The sequence below is a fragment of the Chelonia mydas genome, chromosome 1, assembly GCF_015237465.2.
Source record: "Chelonia mydas isolate rCheMyd1 chromosome 1, rCheMyd1.pri.v2, whole genome shotgun sequence".
Lineage (NCBI taxonomy): Eukaryota > Metazoa > Chordata > Testudines > Cheloniidae > Chelonia > Chelonia mydas.
Genome location: NC_057849.1, coordinates 219,209,543 through 219,224,694, shown reverse-complemented (window position 1 = coordinate 219,224,694; position 15,152 = coordinate 219,209,543). Strand labels below are relative to the sequence as shown.

General features: G+C 41.2%; 1 protein-coding gene and 1 pseudogene across 7 annotated transcripts in view; both read left to right on the top strand.

Moving 5' to 3' along the window:
* Positions 1-15,152, top strand: part of VWF (von Willebrand factor) — a 259,168-nt gene that overhangs the window by 105,653 nt on the left and 138,363 nt on the right. For all 7 annotated transcript variants that reach the window (XM_037913656.2, XM_037913649.2, XM_043529527.1 and 4 more), the window contains one exon: positions 10,362-10,465. In XM_037913656.2, the coding sequence (XP_037769584.1) occupies positions 10,362-10,465 (104 nt within the window). The remainder of the gene's footprint in view (positions 1-10,361; positions 10,466-15,152) is intronic.
* LOC114018790 lies at positions 11,866-12,010 on the top strand (annotated as a pseudogene).

The following is a 15,152-nucleotide window of genomic DNA, read 5'->3' as shown; positions in this document are numbered from 1 at the left end:
GGCCAGTGTGGGTGGGTTACAGTTGGAACTCACAATGTATCTTTTATAAAGCTGCTGTAGGCGGTGCTTCTGTGCCCACTCCCCCTAGTAAAACTGATTGGAGAATGAACACATTTATCTGTGAATAATTTATATGAAGGAAAAAAATTGTTGAACAAATTCTTTTGGGGAAAAAAATGCTGGCAAACTAGGGGTTTTGTTGTGTCTTGATTTAACTTTCCTTAAAACTCAGAGACTCTGGTTGGAACTGCATTTATAGTAGTCCAAGGCCTGTTAATACTGTCTTCTAAACTAGATCATTTATCTGCCTGCCTACAAACCTAGCATAAACCAAAGGGAAAGGTTTTCTGTTAATTATGGAACTGCAAGTGCTGATTTTTGTTTATAGCTGTTTAAGGTTTGAGCTCAAAGTCGTGCAGATTTCCTTGTGTGGAGATTTGCTTTTAGTTAATAAAGGAAAGCATGTGCACTACTAGAAGTTAAGGTCAAGGTTTTATAAAATGAGTGATTATATTTAGCCTCCTAAATTAGTATGTAGCCACCCAAATAAATGCTCTGATAAGTAGCCGGTAGTTCCCACTAATTTCAATAGGAGTTACTGGGTGCTGAGCACTTCGGAAAAATGAGGCCAATGATGTAAGTTCCTAAATATGAATTTAGAAGCCCAATTTTAGGCACCCATTTTTTAAAATTTTGGTCACGACTTCCACCATGTTTACTAATGCTAACTTGTATCAGTAGAAATTCTGTCACCCACCTAACATTAATAAATACAGAAATAAAAAGACATTCTCCCTCTGGGCCCCCAGTGCATCTCTTTTGTTGATGTCTCACTACTTAGAGTGTAAGCTGCTCCAAGCACAGACAGTCTTTTCGTTGACATTTTAAAGCATGTGGGGCACAGTATCAGGTTTTAACCAATAATAATGCATTTTAGAGCAGATAAGAAACTGGTTCCCCCCGCCCCGAAAATTCTGAGTTTTAGGAGAAAAGTTAAAACCCAACATATTTTGGCCACAATCCAATATATTTTGATTCTGAAATGGTGCCTCCTGGGAGTTATAGTTCAGGTACCTCATGTTCCCATTCTCCTCTTTAGGCTGGGCTCCTTGGTCAACTACATCTTCCGTGATGCATCAAGACCTCCCTTCTTGGTTAGGGGAGGTGGCGCTCCTGGTATTTCAGTTTGCGGTCAAAATATTTTGGTTTTTGCTTGAAAACAGAAAATGTTTCCATTTGGGGCATTTGATTTTTCAATGAAAAATTGTAATTTTCCTCAGAAAGAGACTTTTGGCAAAAAAAAAAGTTCATTTTGACAAAAAACCCATTTTCCATTGAAAAACTTTTGCCATGGAAATTCTTTAAACAGCCCTTGAGAATTCACTTTGTTCGCTAGTTTTGAATTCTATCTAAAACAGTGGTTGACTTCATTTGTAGCAACTATGTAGATTTATAGACCGGTGGTGCTTTTTCTCTTGTATGAGAGTATAGTTCTTTTCTCTTTCAGTATTTCTTCCAATATCTTACTAGAAACTAGATGGCTTATTAGACAGTAATTTTCAGGATCACTTTCCTTTTTTGTTTTGTTTTGTTGGAAGATTGGTACCATATTTGCTGATAATCAGACATTTATAGGGGCAGATTCTGCTCCAAAATAGAATTGTTTTCTGATGACAGCATCTGAGACTGTGAGTTGCAGCTAGGATGAGGAAAGCTCCTTGTACTTCCAGCTACAGTCTTTTGTGTCAGCAGTGAGCAATGCTAGCAATGAGCTACTTCCAACAGCACTCTTTTGTGGCAGATACAAAACAGTGATTGAGAGAGATTACAAATCAATACTTTCAAGGACAAATTATTCACCTACAAGAATAATTCATTTTCTTCTTTATTAAAACTGTGTTACTACTTTTCAGATTTCAAATGCTGAAAATATTCCACTAATTTTCCTTGCTGGGGGGAGAGAGAATCTTCTAGCATAGTATACAGTAATGTTAGTAAGTGAGCCTCCCAAAGATTTGCAGTTTTTTTGGGCTCATGCCAAAGTCTATGAGAATTATCCTGATCTGCTCTATCTGTGCAATGGATCTGAGATTTGGGGCTGCTTCCAGGAACTGGTGAAGGTCCAGGGTAGAGCTATTCATGTAATGAAAAAAGTAGTCATAATTATTCAATGGGGGAAAATGCCAACATTTGAAACTGAGGGCTTGTCTACCCTTGAAATGTGTACACTTCAGTGTAGGCACCACCTAGGCCAACAGGAGGGGTTTCCCCTATAGGTGCTGACTCCGTGGGCCCTGGAGCACCCACAAAAAAAAAAATTAGCGGCTGCTTAGCACCCACTTGCAGCCAGCTCGTCCCCCACAGCCCCCCAGTGCCTCCCACCGGCTGGCGGCCCCACTGATTAACTCCTTCCCCTCCCTCCCAGCACCTTCTGCCTGCCACAATCAGCTGTTTCGCGGCATGCAGGAGGCTCTGGGAGGAAGGGGGAGGAGTGAGGACAGGGCACCTCAGGGGAGGGTGGAACTTGGTGGGAAGAGGCAGGGAAGAGACAGAGTGGGGGTGGAAAGAGGTGGGCAGGGTTGGGGACTTGGGAGAAGGGGTGGGGTGGGGGCGGGGCCTTGGGCAGAGCAGGGGTGGGAAGAAGCGGGATGAGGTGGAGGCTTGGGGGAAGGGGGCAGGTGGGTGGCGGGACCTGGGGCAGAGCGAGGGGTTGAACAACTCCTGGGCCCGGAGGATGCTGGCGTCTATGCTTTACCCATTGGCATAAGTAATACACCTTCCCAAGAGCCAGTAGCTAGGTTGATGGAAGAATTCTTCCATCAGCCTAGCACTATCTACACTGGTTTCAATACGCCACTTGGGTGTGGATTTTTCATACCCTGCCCAACATAGTTTAGCCAACCTAATTTTCTAGTGTAGACTAAGCCTAATATTATTCACAGTGGCTTTATTTAACCAGTGCTACTGCACAGGTTCTTATTTTTTTTGAACTGGTTTGATCCATCATCGAGACAATTTCTGCATCAGCCTTGGTCTACACTTGAAAGTTATATTGGAACAGCTATGTTGGTTCGGGGTGTGAAAAACCACACCCCTGAAAGATGTAGCTCTGCTAACATAAATCCCAGCATAGGTGCAGCTATATCAATGGAAGAGTATTTCTGTTGATGTAGCTAATATTGTTTGGGCAGGGGGTGTTCCTGCACCAATCGAAAAATCCCCTATGCTACGGGGCTATGCCGACATAGCTATGCTGGTGTAGTCTCCGTAGTGCGCACATACCCTAAGACTCTTACCAGAAGAGGCAGCTCTTGGAATTTGATGCAAACTGCCCCATTGAAGTCGGTGGAATGATTCGCCTGAGTTTAGGCTTTGTAGGATTAGGACCATCCCTTGAAACCTGGTAAAAGAGGGCTAGCCCCTTTTACCCACTAGATGGCAGTATAGTTCAATGTACTGGTAGAACTCAATCTCAGAGCAGTTGCTTGCTATCTTGCTAACTTCCATTCTGGCAGGTGAGAAAACCCACAAGACCCTCCATTCTGGAAACTATCCTCAGACTAAGTTAACATCTGAAGGCATACTTATTTCATTGTAGCCTGTGCCATAAAAAGAGAGTATCAGGGCTCAGGTTGTTTTTTTTTTTTTTTTTTCTCTTGCTGGGAACCTGGGTATAGAAAATGGAAAGGTCTGAGATTCACTGGCACTGGGGAACCCCTGAAATGGATTGGGTGGGATATGCTCACTTGATGCTAATGAACAGTCTCCAGAGCAAGACAAAATATACCCCAAAGGTTCAATCAAAAGAGCCTCAGGGAAGAATCATTCCTGATGCTGCGTTTGGCAACCAGCTTAACCTTGTGCTCACAGCAGCCTTCGCCACAGCCGACAAGATTTTAATATCAATCTGGTGTGAAATGCTCCTTTTTAGCCATGCAATTTGATTGGATGCCAGTTTCTCCTCCCCAGAGTGTTCTTAAAGATAGAGATAGGGGTGGAAATTAAATAATGTAATGATCTTGGTATTTTCCAGATTAGCGATGGGTAGAGCTGAGCAAATGCAACCAAAAAAGTAATTGTGAATATTTTTCACAAATGAGACTTGCCAATTCACTTTGCTGGTCCCCAAGACCCTTTTAATTCTCAAACCTTCAGGGGAATAATTGTAGTTTGCAGGAATATCTGTCGGAAGCAAAAGTATCTTGAATACTAGCATAAATAAATATTTGCACAAGTATTATCACCAGAAGTGCACTTGTGGACATTTCAAAAGGTCTTTTTGTTATTTGCACAATAGATTAGTCAGACAATCAGAATGCTTACAAATAATTCATGAACGGGAAGAGAAAATCCCCTTGCTTTTAAAGCCTAAAGCATCCAATCAAGAAACCCAATGCCATGTGGTTTTTGTGACCAATGATCCAGCACAAAGAACAAATGCTTACTGCAACACGTGATGATAAACACAATGTTGCCCTTAGCATAGACAAAGACACACTTAAAAATGTCAGGTTTCAGAGTAGCAGCCGTGTTAGTCTGTATTCGCAAAAAGAACAGGAGGACTTGTGGCACCTTAGAGACTAACACATTTATCTGAGCATAAACTTTCAATGAAGTGAGTTGTAGCTCACGAAAGCTTATGCTCAGATAAATTGGTTAGTCTCTAAGGTGCCACAAGTCCTCCTGTTCTTTTTACTTAAAAATGTGTTAACTGGGTTAACTACAATCCACAGAGCAATCCATAGTTTCTACTGTGTTAACGCAAATTGCTTGTTGAACTGTTGTGAATAACATATTTGAATAATAAAAAAGGACAGTATGAACAAGGAGCCATCGTATAAATTGGAACTGTTTTAAATTTTTTGATGGAAAAAGTGTCCCCTCAGAAAACGTAGTTTCATTTAAGTTGAAATTTTCCAGGTGAAAATGTTGATTTAAATAATTTTTAATTTTTTTCCAATTGCAAAATTCAAAACAAACAAAAAATAATTTACAGCTGACAATAAAAAACAACCCTCAACATTTTTTTTTAAACTTAAAATATTTTGTTTTTGGGAAACAAGAATTTCAGTTTTATTTATACATTCCCCATTTCCCCATTGTTTAATTTTCTAGTTTGGATTTTTTGTTTCCCCCCTTCCCTTTCTCTTCCTTTTTATGTTCCCCCCTTTTTCCCCATTGGAATGGGGAAAACCCCACTTTTCATATATTTTTACATTTTTCTACCTCGAAACACTGGAAATCAGTTAGTATGTGTGCAAAATTGTGGAAAAAAACTACTCTTTCTCACTTGCTTATGACTTTGCCAACTACTTCCAGGTAGAAAAATACGTTTAAAAAAAAAAGTGTGAAAAGTAGGGGTTTCCCCGCTCTAGTGGAAAAAAGAGGGGAATATAAAAAAAGGGAGAGGTCAGGGGTTGGGGACGGGGATGGACAGAAGCCCAAAATAAAAAATCAAAATTGTTTTTGTTTTCAGAAACTGAAATGAAATGACATTTGAAATCAAAACCAAAAACATTCATTTTGTTTCAGCATATCAAAATGAAATAAAAATGTTAATTTCAAAATGTTGTACCATTTAGAAAAATCCCATGGAAAACCTGACATTTCCATTGGAAAATTTGGAAACTGGCGCAGGTGGGGGGAAGGTTCCCAATTTTTTTTTATAAGGGAATGATTTGGGTTTTCTGACCAGCTTTAGCGTAAATTGTTCACTGCAGGTTTGTTCAGATCTGACAACAAACTGTAACTCAGAAGTCTCCAAGAATAGGTGAGAGAAATGGACACAAATCAGACGTCAAGAATTATAACATTCAAAAACCAGTCGGAGAACACTTCAGTCTCTTTGATCACTCGATTACAGACCTAAAAGTTGCAATTCTTCAACAAAAAAACTTCAAAAACAGACTCCAACGAGAGAGTGCTGAATTGGAATTAATTTGCAAACTGGATACAGTTAACTTAGGCTTGAATAAAGACTGGGAGTGGATGTGTCATTACACAAAGTAAAACTATTTCCCCATGTTTATTTCCCCCTCACACACACACACTGTTCCTCACACGTTCTTCAGAGTAGGCGCCATGTTAGTCTGTGTCCGTAAAAAGAAAAGGAGGACTTGTGGCACCTTAGAGATTAACAAATTTATTAGAGCATAAGCTTTCGTGAGCTACAGCTCACTTCCTCGGATGCATTCAGGGGAAAATAAAGTGGGGAGATTTATATACACAGAGAACATGAAACAATGGGTGTTACCATACACTGTAACGAGAGTGATCAGGTAAGCTGAGCTATTACCAGCAGGAGAGTGGGGGGGACCTTTTGTAGTGATAATCAAGGTGAGCCATTTCCAGCTCACCTTTCCTGATATAAATCTCCCCACTGTATTTTCCACTGCATGCATCCAGTGAAGTGAGCTGTAGCTCACGAAAGCTTATGCTCAGATAAATTTGTTAGTCTCTAAGGTGCCACAAGTACTCCTTTCCTTCCTTTTCAGTAACTCTCTGCCCATAGCTACACTAGGAAGATGCATTAGGTTGGAAAATTAGGGTTAACTAACATGATGATAAACATGACTTAGTATCTAGAATAGATAAGAACAAGTAGCATGTTTTAAAACTCTAGTCTATCATGGTTAACACATTTTTTAACGTGACTGTCTGTGTCCCTGCTAAGGGCAAAGTTGTGCTTAGCTTTGTGTTAGTTAAAACATGTTAGTTAATGTGTTCCAACAGGATGCACTTTCCCAGTGTAAACAAAGCCTCTGAAGGCATTTTTCTCCCTTTCCTACTTTACTACCCCAGCTTACGGAGAGGTGGAATGAGAGAATCTGAGGTTCCATGGGCAGGGGGAAAGTGCAGGACAGAGCAGATCACAGTTAAACACAAATAAAGTGGCTGATAGGACTGAGGATCCTTAAACATTTTGAAGCCTAAAATGTTTTTTAATTTTTAAAAATGCTTTGAGAAATCTTGTACCAAGAATGGGACATGTAAACAATTACAATGCCAAACGGTGGGTGTTTCTCGCACATCCCCAAACAGCTGGAACCTTCATCAACTAGTCAGCCACATAAATCCTATGAATGCTCTCCCTGAGCACTGCTAATGAGGATGTGAGATGGTGTGAACGTCAGCTATTCTCGTTACAGTCCTCTGACCTTTCTTTAAGGATACCTCCCCACGCAGCCATGCCCACGCTACCTTAAACTGAGAGACTGTTAGATCTCCTGTGCTAAACAGGAGAAGGCATCTACTGGATGCAAGACTTCCACGGGAAATGTGACTGTTTACAGACAGAAGTGGTGACAAGGCGGTATGTGGCATTTTTCTTTCAGTCATTACAGATCTGTGACCCAGCATGGTGTTGGGGCACTGGGCTGCCAGCGTCAGGATGGAAGTTAAAAACTGAGCTTCTGATCATGTGGTTTTGGAGGCAAAATTATTAATATTCCTGAATCCCTAATTCCCTGCCTGTGGTTTCAACTGGATAAGGAATTTGTCACTCCCTACCTTTAACAGTCTACACAATTATTTCATAGTTGCTGCTTTTCTCCCCAGCAATGGCTGCATGTTAGTACTGGGAAAAATGACACTTATCTGTGCAGTCTGTGCTGTCAGGGGTAGATTGTGATTAGCTCTGTATGAGTGTGTGAAGGGCTAAGGGGCCAAGGAGAAAATGCACCAATCTTCCCTTCATTAACCCCTTCACCATTGACCAGTCCCAGGTTTTGTGCCCAAGGAGGTTAGCTTGAATCATAGAATATCAGGGTTGGAAGGGACCTCAGGAGGTCATCTAGTCCAACCCCCTGCTCAAAGCAGGACCAATTCCCAATTTTTGGCCCACATCCCTAAATGGCCCCCTCAAGGATTGAACTCCCAACCCTGGGTTTAGCAGGCCAATGCTCAAACCACTGAGCTATTGGTCGTACTCTAGCCTAGTATTGACAGTGGTGCTAAGTTCCACAGAAGAGCTGGGAAGTGGAGGGGTAAGAGTGGGGCCACAAACACAGTCTTCCTATGTGCCACCAGGAGCTCACTTTGAAATGAGGGAAGGAGAGCAAATGCTGCACCTTTTCAAAGGGTATAACTGGGATCTCTTCTGTCCTATTCTCCCTCTGTGCTACTGGAGGTATGGAGATTGAGTCTGAAGCAATGCCTCTAGGACATCACACTGGGGAAGAGTACCTCTGCCCGCACCTGACCTCCATGGGCTTGGACTTACATTGCATAATAGTGCCCTTGAAAGACCATAGAGCACTTTGGGCTGTATGTGGTTAAAAGGCCCTCTGTAATGTAAAATGCTTTGCATTAATATTCTGGGTTAGTTGTTATACAAAATGTAAGTGCCAAGAAGTGTATCAGATTCAGCTACATAAAACCTTGCGTATGAGCTAAACACATTACTGAGTGAGTAGCTGTCTCCGGAACTGCCAGGCATCGTCTATTTAAAAGAACAAAACAAAACTGAAAAATCCCTATTCTGGGGCCAACATACATTACAAAAGTAACATGTGATTTTGAAAACTGAGAGTAGGTCACTACCTAGTCTTGAAAACAGCTTTCAGAAAGTTTTTTAACTGTGTCTTGTCTTGGCAAAATTATAGAAAGGATAAATTGAACTGTACTAGTTGAAACTGCTGTTTTGAAAACCACGCTATTTTTTATCGTTGGGATTCTCAAACCTTTTCATACCATGAACCACATTATGTGGGATATGTTCCTCCCTATTGCCCATATCTCAGCTTCTTTTTCCCTCTGCTGCACTGACTTTATTACAGGACTCTCAAGTATATTATTCATCATTTCTGTTCCACTGGTATGGACGATAATATATTAAGTATATTACTAATATGGCCATTCCCATCCATTGCAAACTGAAAGAGAAAACTTGGCTTATTTCGCCTCCCTTATATTCAGGAAAATATTCTTTCTTCCAGTCATTTTTCTCAGGTACATACTCAGGCGGCTAACCTGAGTAGTCACCTGTGTTGCCCCAGCCACTCTGCTAGTGCATATCTATCTACCCATGCTGGGGAGCACCTTCTCAGCTGTTGTGTAGACATACCTCATGTGATCAGCCAGCTCTCTGTGGACTTCTAATGATCCATGGACCACAGTTTCAGAACCTGTGTTTAGTATTGAATAGATGGGGCCAGTGCTGACCCTTTGAACAGGTGCCAAGTTCTAGGACCTTGTGTGGAAGTGCAGAGATATTCTGCTGACTCACCCTGGCAGTCAGACTAGATGGGTCTCATTTCCAATTCAGACATATGAAGGATGCAAAAGTGAGCAGGTGAGTTTTGAGATTTTGGGCCTTGGTGAGGGGAAATATTCCGTATTCCAATAGGCCATAAACCAAAACCAGATTTTAGCAAAACCAAACCCACGCTGGTTTTTGCCTGACTCCATAGTTGTGGGCATCTCCATTGTGGAAAGTCTGTGATAAATTTAAGAAAATTCAGAGAAAAGTAACAGAAATAGCTGAAGGGTCTGGAAGGACTGATGTCTCAGGAAAGAGATTAAAAGAACAAATTTGGCCAAATGTGTGTGTATTTGAAGAGGAAGACGCTTAGTAGTATATAAAAGTGAAGGGCTATAAATACAAATAATGGGATGAAGTTAAGACAGGAAAAAAATAGGCTGAATATAATGAGACATTCCCCAATCGTAAAATCTATTAGTCTGTGGAATACCCTCTCAAGGGAGCTGTTCCTTGGGTCGTTAATCTGCAGTTGGCAGAGCACTGGCAAATACTCCCAGCATCTGCAAGGCACCAACCTAATCAGTTTGCTTTATCAGAGCTACAAATGGCCTGAGCCATGCTCTTTTCTTGTGGTCACAGTCGGTTTCACTGAATACTGTTTCTTCTGTGGGTTTCTTTTCAGTGTTTGTCCTTTGACTGCTAATCAGCCTTAACTCTACTTCTGGCTTCTTCCTGGTGCGATCATCTTCTAGCTTGTTATGCTTGGGATACCTAATGCTTGTGAATCGCTCACTGCAAGCTTCCCCTCCGCTCGTCATAGTAACCACATTCTTTTTTTCTTTATCCTTCTTCACCCTATCCCATGTTTAGTCTTTCTCATCAGTTCCTCAGTAAGTTCTCTTCTGGTCTATTCTATTTTATTGCCCCGGTTTCTCTCAGCAACTTCCGCCAACATCCAGTCCCTTCCACCTTTTCCTCCAGAGTGGACAAGAGGTTGCATTTCATGCATCTCTGGCTTTGTTCAGGATAGGCTTGTCTTCTTTGCTATTGCATCTGCATTTTCTCATGTTTGTTTTCCTTCCGGGTGCTTGTAATTTATACTAGCAGATATTAAGGGGCCAAACTGCTGATAAAATGTGTGTGGGGTTTTTATTTTTAGGTACGACATGAAAACAAATGCGTTGTTCCTGAGAAGTGCCCATGTTTCCACAATGGAAGAGAATACGCTAAAGGAGAGACAGTGAACAAAGACTGTAACACTTGGTGAGCTATTTGCATTGTATTTTAAGTCTGCAATAATGATTGACGATTTTTAAAATGATGTTTTCTTTCCCCCGCCACTTACTGAAGGAAGTGGGGATAGGAAAGAGGATGTATTAAAACGTTGGACTAATAGCCGTGAAAAGTACTTGGTGTGCTCTTGACCAGCACTGCATGATCACATCTGGTTAGGTCCAGAGTATGATTATTCATAGATTCATGGCTAGGGGCGGCAGTATGGCCTAAAGGATAGAACACTGGATCGGGACTCAGGAGAACTAGGTTACATAAGAACAAAGGAAGATAAGAAAGGCCATACTGTATCAGACTAAAGGTCCATCTAGCCCACTATGCTGTCTTCCGACAGTGACCAATGCCAGGTGCCCCAGAGGTAATGAACAGAGTAATTATCAAGTGATCCATTCCCTGTTGGCCATTCCCAGCTTCTGGCAAACAGAGGCTAAGGACACCATCCCTGCCCATCCTGGCTAATAGCCATTGATGAACCTATCCTCCAGGAACTTATCTAGTTCTTTTTTGAACCCTGTTATAGCCTTGGGATGTTTCTTTTGGATTGTTGTTCCTGTCTGCACCAGTTAATGGACAGATGTACCATAAGTTAAGGACAGGCCTTATGTACATAAAAACATAAGAACATAAGGCTCTATTCTTTGCTCTGCCATTGGCCAACTGGGTGACCTTGGGCAAGTCACATCACCTCTCTGTTCCTCAGTTTCCCCATATGCAAAATGGGGATAATGATACTTAACCATCATTTGTAAAACACTGTGACACCTACTGGGGGAAAGTGCTGTATAAGAGATAGATGTTATTGTTTGTTATTATTACAGATTCATAGGTTTTAAGACTGGAAGGGACCATTATGATACTCTATTCTGACCTCATGTATAATACAGGCCATAGATCCTCACCCATTATTGTGATACCCTGAGGCCTTGCTGTGTCTCCTCAAGCTTCCTCTGTAAGAAATATTATACATCTGTATAATAACTGTGTGTGTCATATACATAAAATATGTTTTATGTCATATACAACTATTGTAGACAGGTAACATGCAGTTTTGTACAGTAGACTATCTTCTCCTCCCTTCACCTAGCATGAAGGAGGTCAGTATCATTATTCCCGGACTAAATGTGTCCTGTTCCTCTCAGGTGGGTAGTCTATATAGGGTTAGGTTCTACGGCTGCCGTAAGCTAATGGTGTTGCTCTGTTAGCTCAAGTAGCAGAAGTCTGTGCTCTGGTGCACAGAGGTTCTAAGTTCAATTCCTGTAGCTTGGTTGTGGTGGGGAGAGTTCCAGCTGCAGCACCAGAAGTGCGGTGTTTGCCCCAGGCATAGTAACTTGCTCCTCCCCTTATCCCAAGCACAGTTACCCACTTTGCTTCTCCTCACCCTGGCAGGAGAGATACCATGACCACGAAGGTGGTTTTCCCAGGGTGAGGCTCACCCATTGCACTGCGGGTGTGCTGACTCCTGCGATTTCCCCAAATGCGGGAAACTCGACTGCATAATTTGTCATAAGAGGCTTGATTTTTAAAAGTGGTGAGGTCCCAGCTGTTCCTGTTGAGGTTATTGGGAGCTTCTGGCTGCTTATTTAGGTGCCTTATTATGGATTTAGGAGCCTCACTTTAGGCTCCTATTGTTGCAAATCCTGGCCCTGCGTGAGCAGTGCACACCTGCTGCTGCAGCAGAAATAGGCTGGGGGCAGTTTGTATCGGTGTGCTGCTAGTGAGAAACTCTGGCCCTGTGTGCCTTAGCTCTAACAGTACAATGAGAGCTACAACTACTGCCAGCCTGTTCTTAGGTGGTGTCAGTAGCATGATCAGTGGTGTCAAGGCTCTAGTCTTTGCCTGTGGTCTGCCATTTCGGCAGCCTGAATATAGACTTATACTGGATATGCACGTTCCCGTGCAGCTCTACCAGTGCATTTCACTCCTTGCCCAGAGCATTGCTTGTTGTTCCAGCCTTGTTACATCCGCACGCACCCCCCCCCCCCCCCCCCCGCCCTCAGATCAGCGGACATGCTTACATTCGGACCGATAGCATCCCCTTGCTATTCCAGTCCTGAGGGCTTCCGGATATTGCTATGCCGTGGCACTGATAATAGCAATATTTCCTAACTCTTACGTAGAACTTTTCCTCTGTACATCTCAGCCCACACAACCTTGACCTACGGCATCCTCTGCTATTCTAGTGGTAGGCCTTGTCTGCACTCAAACGTGCACCAAAAAAACGATATCAGATTTAATTCCCACCTGCTAACCCGTGTGTGCACATGCTTATTTTGAAATACAAGGGTATTATTTTAATTTTCAATGGGTAAAAGCTGAATTGAAAAAGGACATTTTAATTCCAAAATAATCATGTCCACAAACTGACGCGCACAAACAGTGCAGCTTAAAAGCCAGTGTAGTTATTTTGCAGCAAACTTGTGTGTAGACTTCCTGTAGAATTCTCACCAATCTCTCAATTCTCTTTAATGCTAACTCACCTACAGTATCCATTTCCTTTTCCTGTTCTGGGCCTCTGTTTAATAAGTAGCTGCTATTTTATAATAAACAGGGATCCTAGTTTTCTGTGATTAAAAAAACAAACACAATTTTCTGATAAAATAACATAAAAATCTGCATTTTTCCATGATTAAAATGAAATGCTGAACTTCAGTTTCCCTAGCCACAATGTATATAGGTATCAGCTGAACACAATGTTTTATTGATATATTTACAATTTTTAAGCAAGTTTGAAGCCTACCAGTGCCATCAATCATTACAATAAAATAAAGTTAATAGAATAATCCAGTCACAGTGCATTGTTTCTTTACTGTTTTTGATGGCCCTGCTGTTTTAGCCTCTTGCTTTCATTTCTTTTCATTCAGTTTATGTTGAGTGCTTTCCATGTGTTCTACAATTGTCTGCCTTCGAACGTAATCGACAGCTTTGCTGCATACAGAACAGCACATTACCAGCAATGTGAAATTTGCCCTTGCTAAACTCAGTGACGTGGTCTTTAGGAGTGATTTTTAAAGTTTTTTTGGCATGTTTTCATAACTTTAATTACTCATGGCTGGAGGCTGAAGTGAAAGTCGAGTTGCATTAAAACACGAACCCCTATAGGCTGTTGAGTAACCTCTATGCTGGAAGCGGTTTAGTGGACTATGTTTAGCTATGTAAATTTCAAGTGCATTCAAAAATCAACCACAAGGGGGAGAAGTTGCATGCATTGAATAAGTGACATTGGTACTTTGAGTAAGATCAAGTTAACACGTTTTTATTTTTTCATAAAATGTAAAAACTAAAGAGTCTCCGTAACAACACCAATTCTGTGTTTTTTCCATGGCAAACAGAGTTCTAGGATCCCTGATCATAGAGCTAAAAAGCTGTGGTTTAGCCTACACGCCCCTGTACACTGTAATTCCTACAAGGCTGGGGGAGCCAGATGTGTTCCCTGACACAATTAATAAACAGTTTCATATTGCAGTGAAAAAAAGACTAATGCAGACTAAGATATTACACTGTCAAAAGCAACTAAGTGACCGAGGAGCCTAAGTGTCCCATTTACTTTCAACGAGACTTGGCTTTTAAGTGCCCAAGTCACTTTTCAAAATAGGACTCAGACTTCTGAGTCACGTAGTCTCTTTTGTAAATTTTACCCAAGACCTTTTACTGCCCAACTCTGCAGCAGCTTTCACGGTTCATTCTCAACTACATAAGAGGGCATCAGCTCCCCCAACAAAGATTTTTCTTGTAGGGGCCCTTAAACAGCAGTTGTTTCTATAATTGGGACATGGTCTTACATTCCTAATGGATACAAGTTAGATTTGAACCCAGTCTCCAGTAGCCTTTTTTGTGTTGTTTATATGGAAATACTAACTTTCCTATAGTGATTCCTAGGGAGCTAGTTCCTACACTGTAGATCTGGAATGTTATGCTTGAGAATAGGGGGGAAGAGACGGTTTTGATTTTCTTTAAAGAGTACAACCTGCTTTCATGCTTCTGTTCTTAGTAATCTGAGATGATTTAGGAGCTCAGCTCCACTGACAACTTTATTGAGGCAATAATATCACTGTGCAAGAGGAGAGTATTGTGGATTTTTTGTTCTTTTGAAAATCTATGGGCAAAATTCCACCCCCCCTGAGTTTTGCAAGAATACAGTGCACGGTGATTTCCATAGTCATTTCACTTATTTTCAGTCATTTTTGAATTTTGCAATCATTTTTACAAGATGCCACATTTGCTCCATTTTTGCAATTTTTCTTTTTGCTTCTGATGTGGTATTTGCAAAATTGTAGTGATAAAAATGGCCCTCAAATGCACACCCAAATACACAAATGCTTTTCTTCTAAAATGGAGGAAGGTGGGAAATGCATAAAATAGCCAGTTTTTCTATTTGTGTGAAGCTTTTCATGTTTGCATCTCATTTCAATTATTATTTTAAAGCTAAAATTGGAAAGCAAGGTCTAATTTTATGAAAAGTAGAGTTTGAACAACATACTGGGCTTGTAAAGTTGCATGACAGCTCTCAGCAGACATCAAGTTAAGCATCATTTAGGAATCAATATGAGAAATTACTATCACTCTGAGAATATCCAAGAAGAGAGAGTTTGCATTTTGGAAGTCAAATCCTCCTCTCTTTTGTTTTCACTTTTTATACTGCTATTGGAGGAGTTCTCAT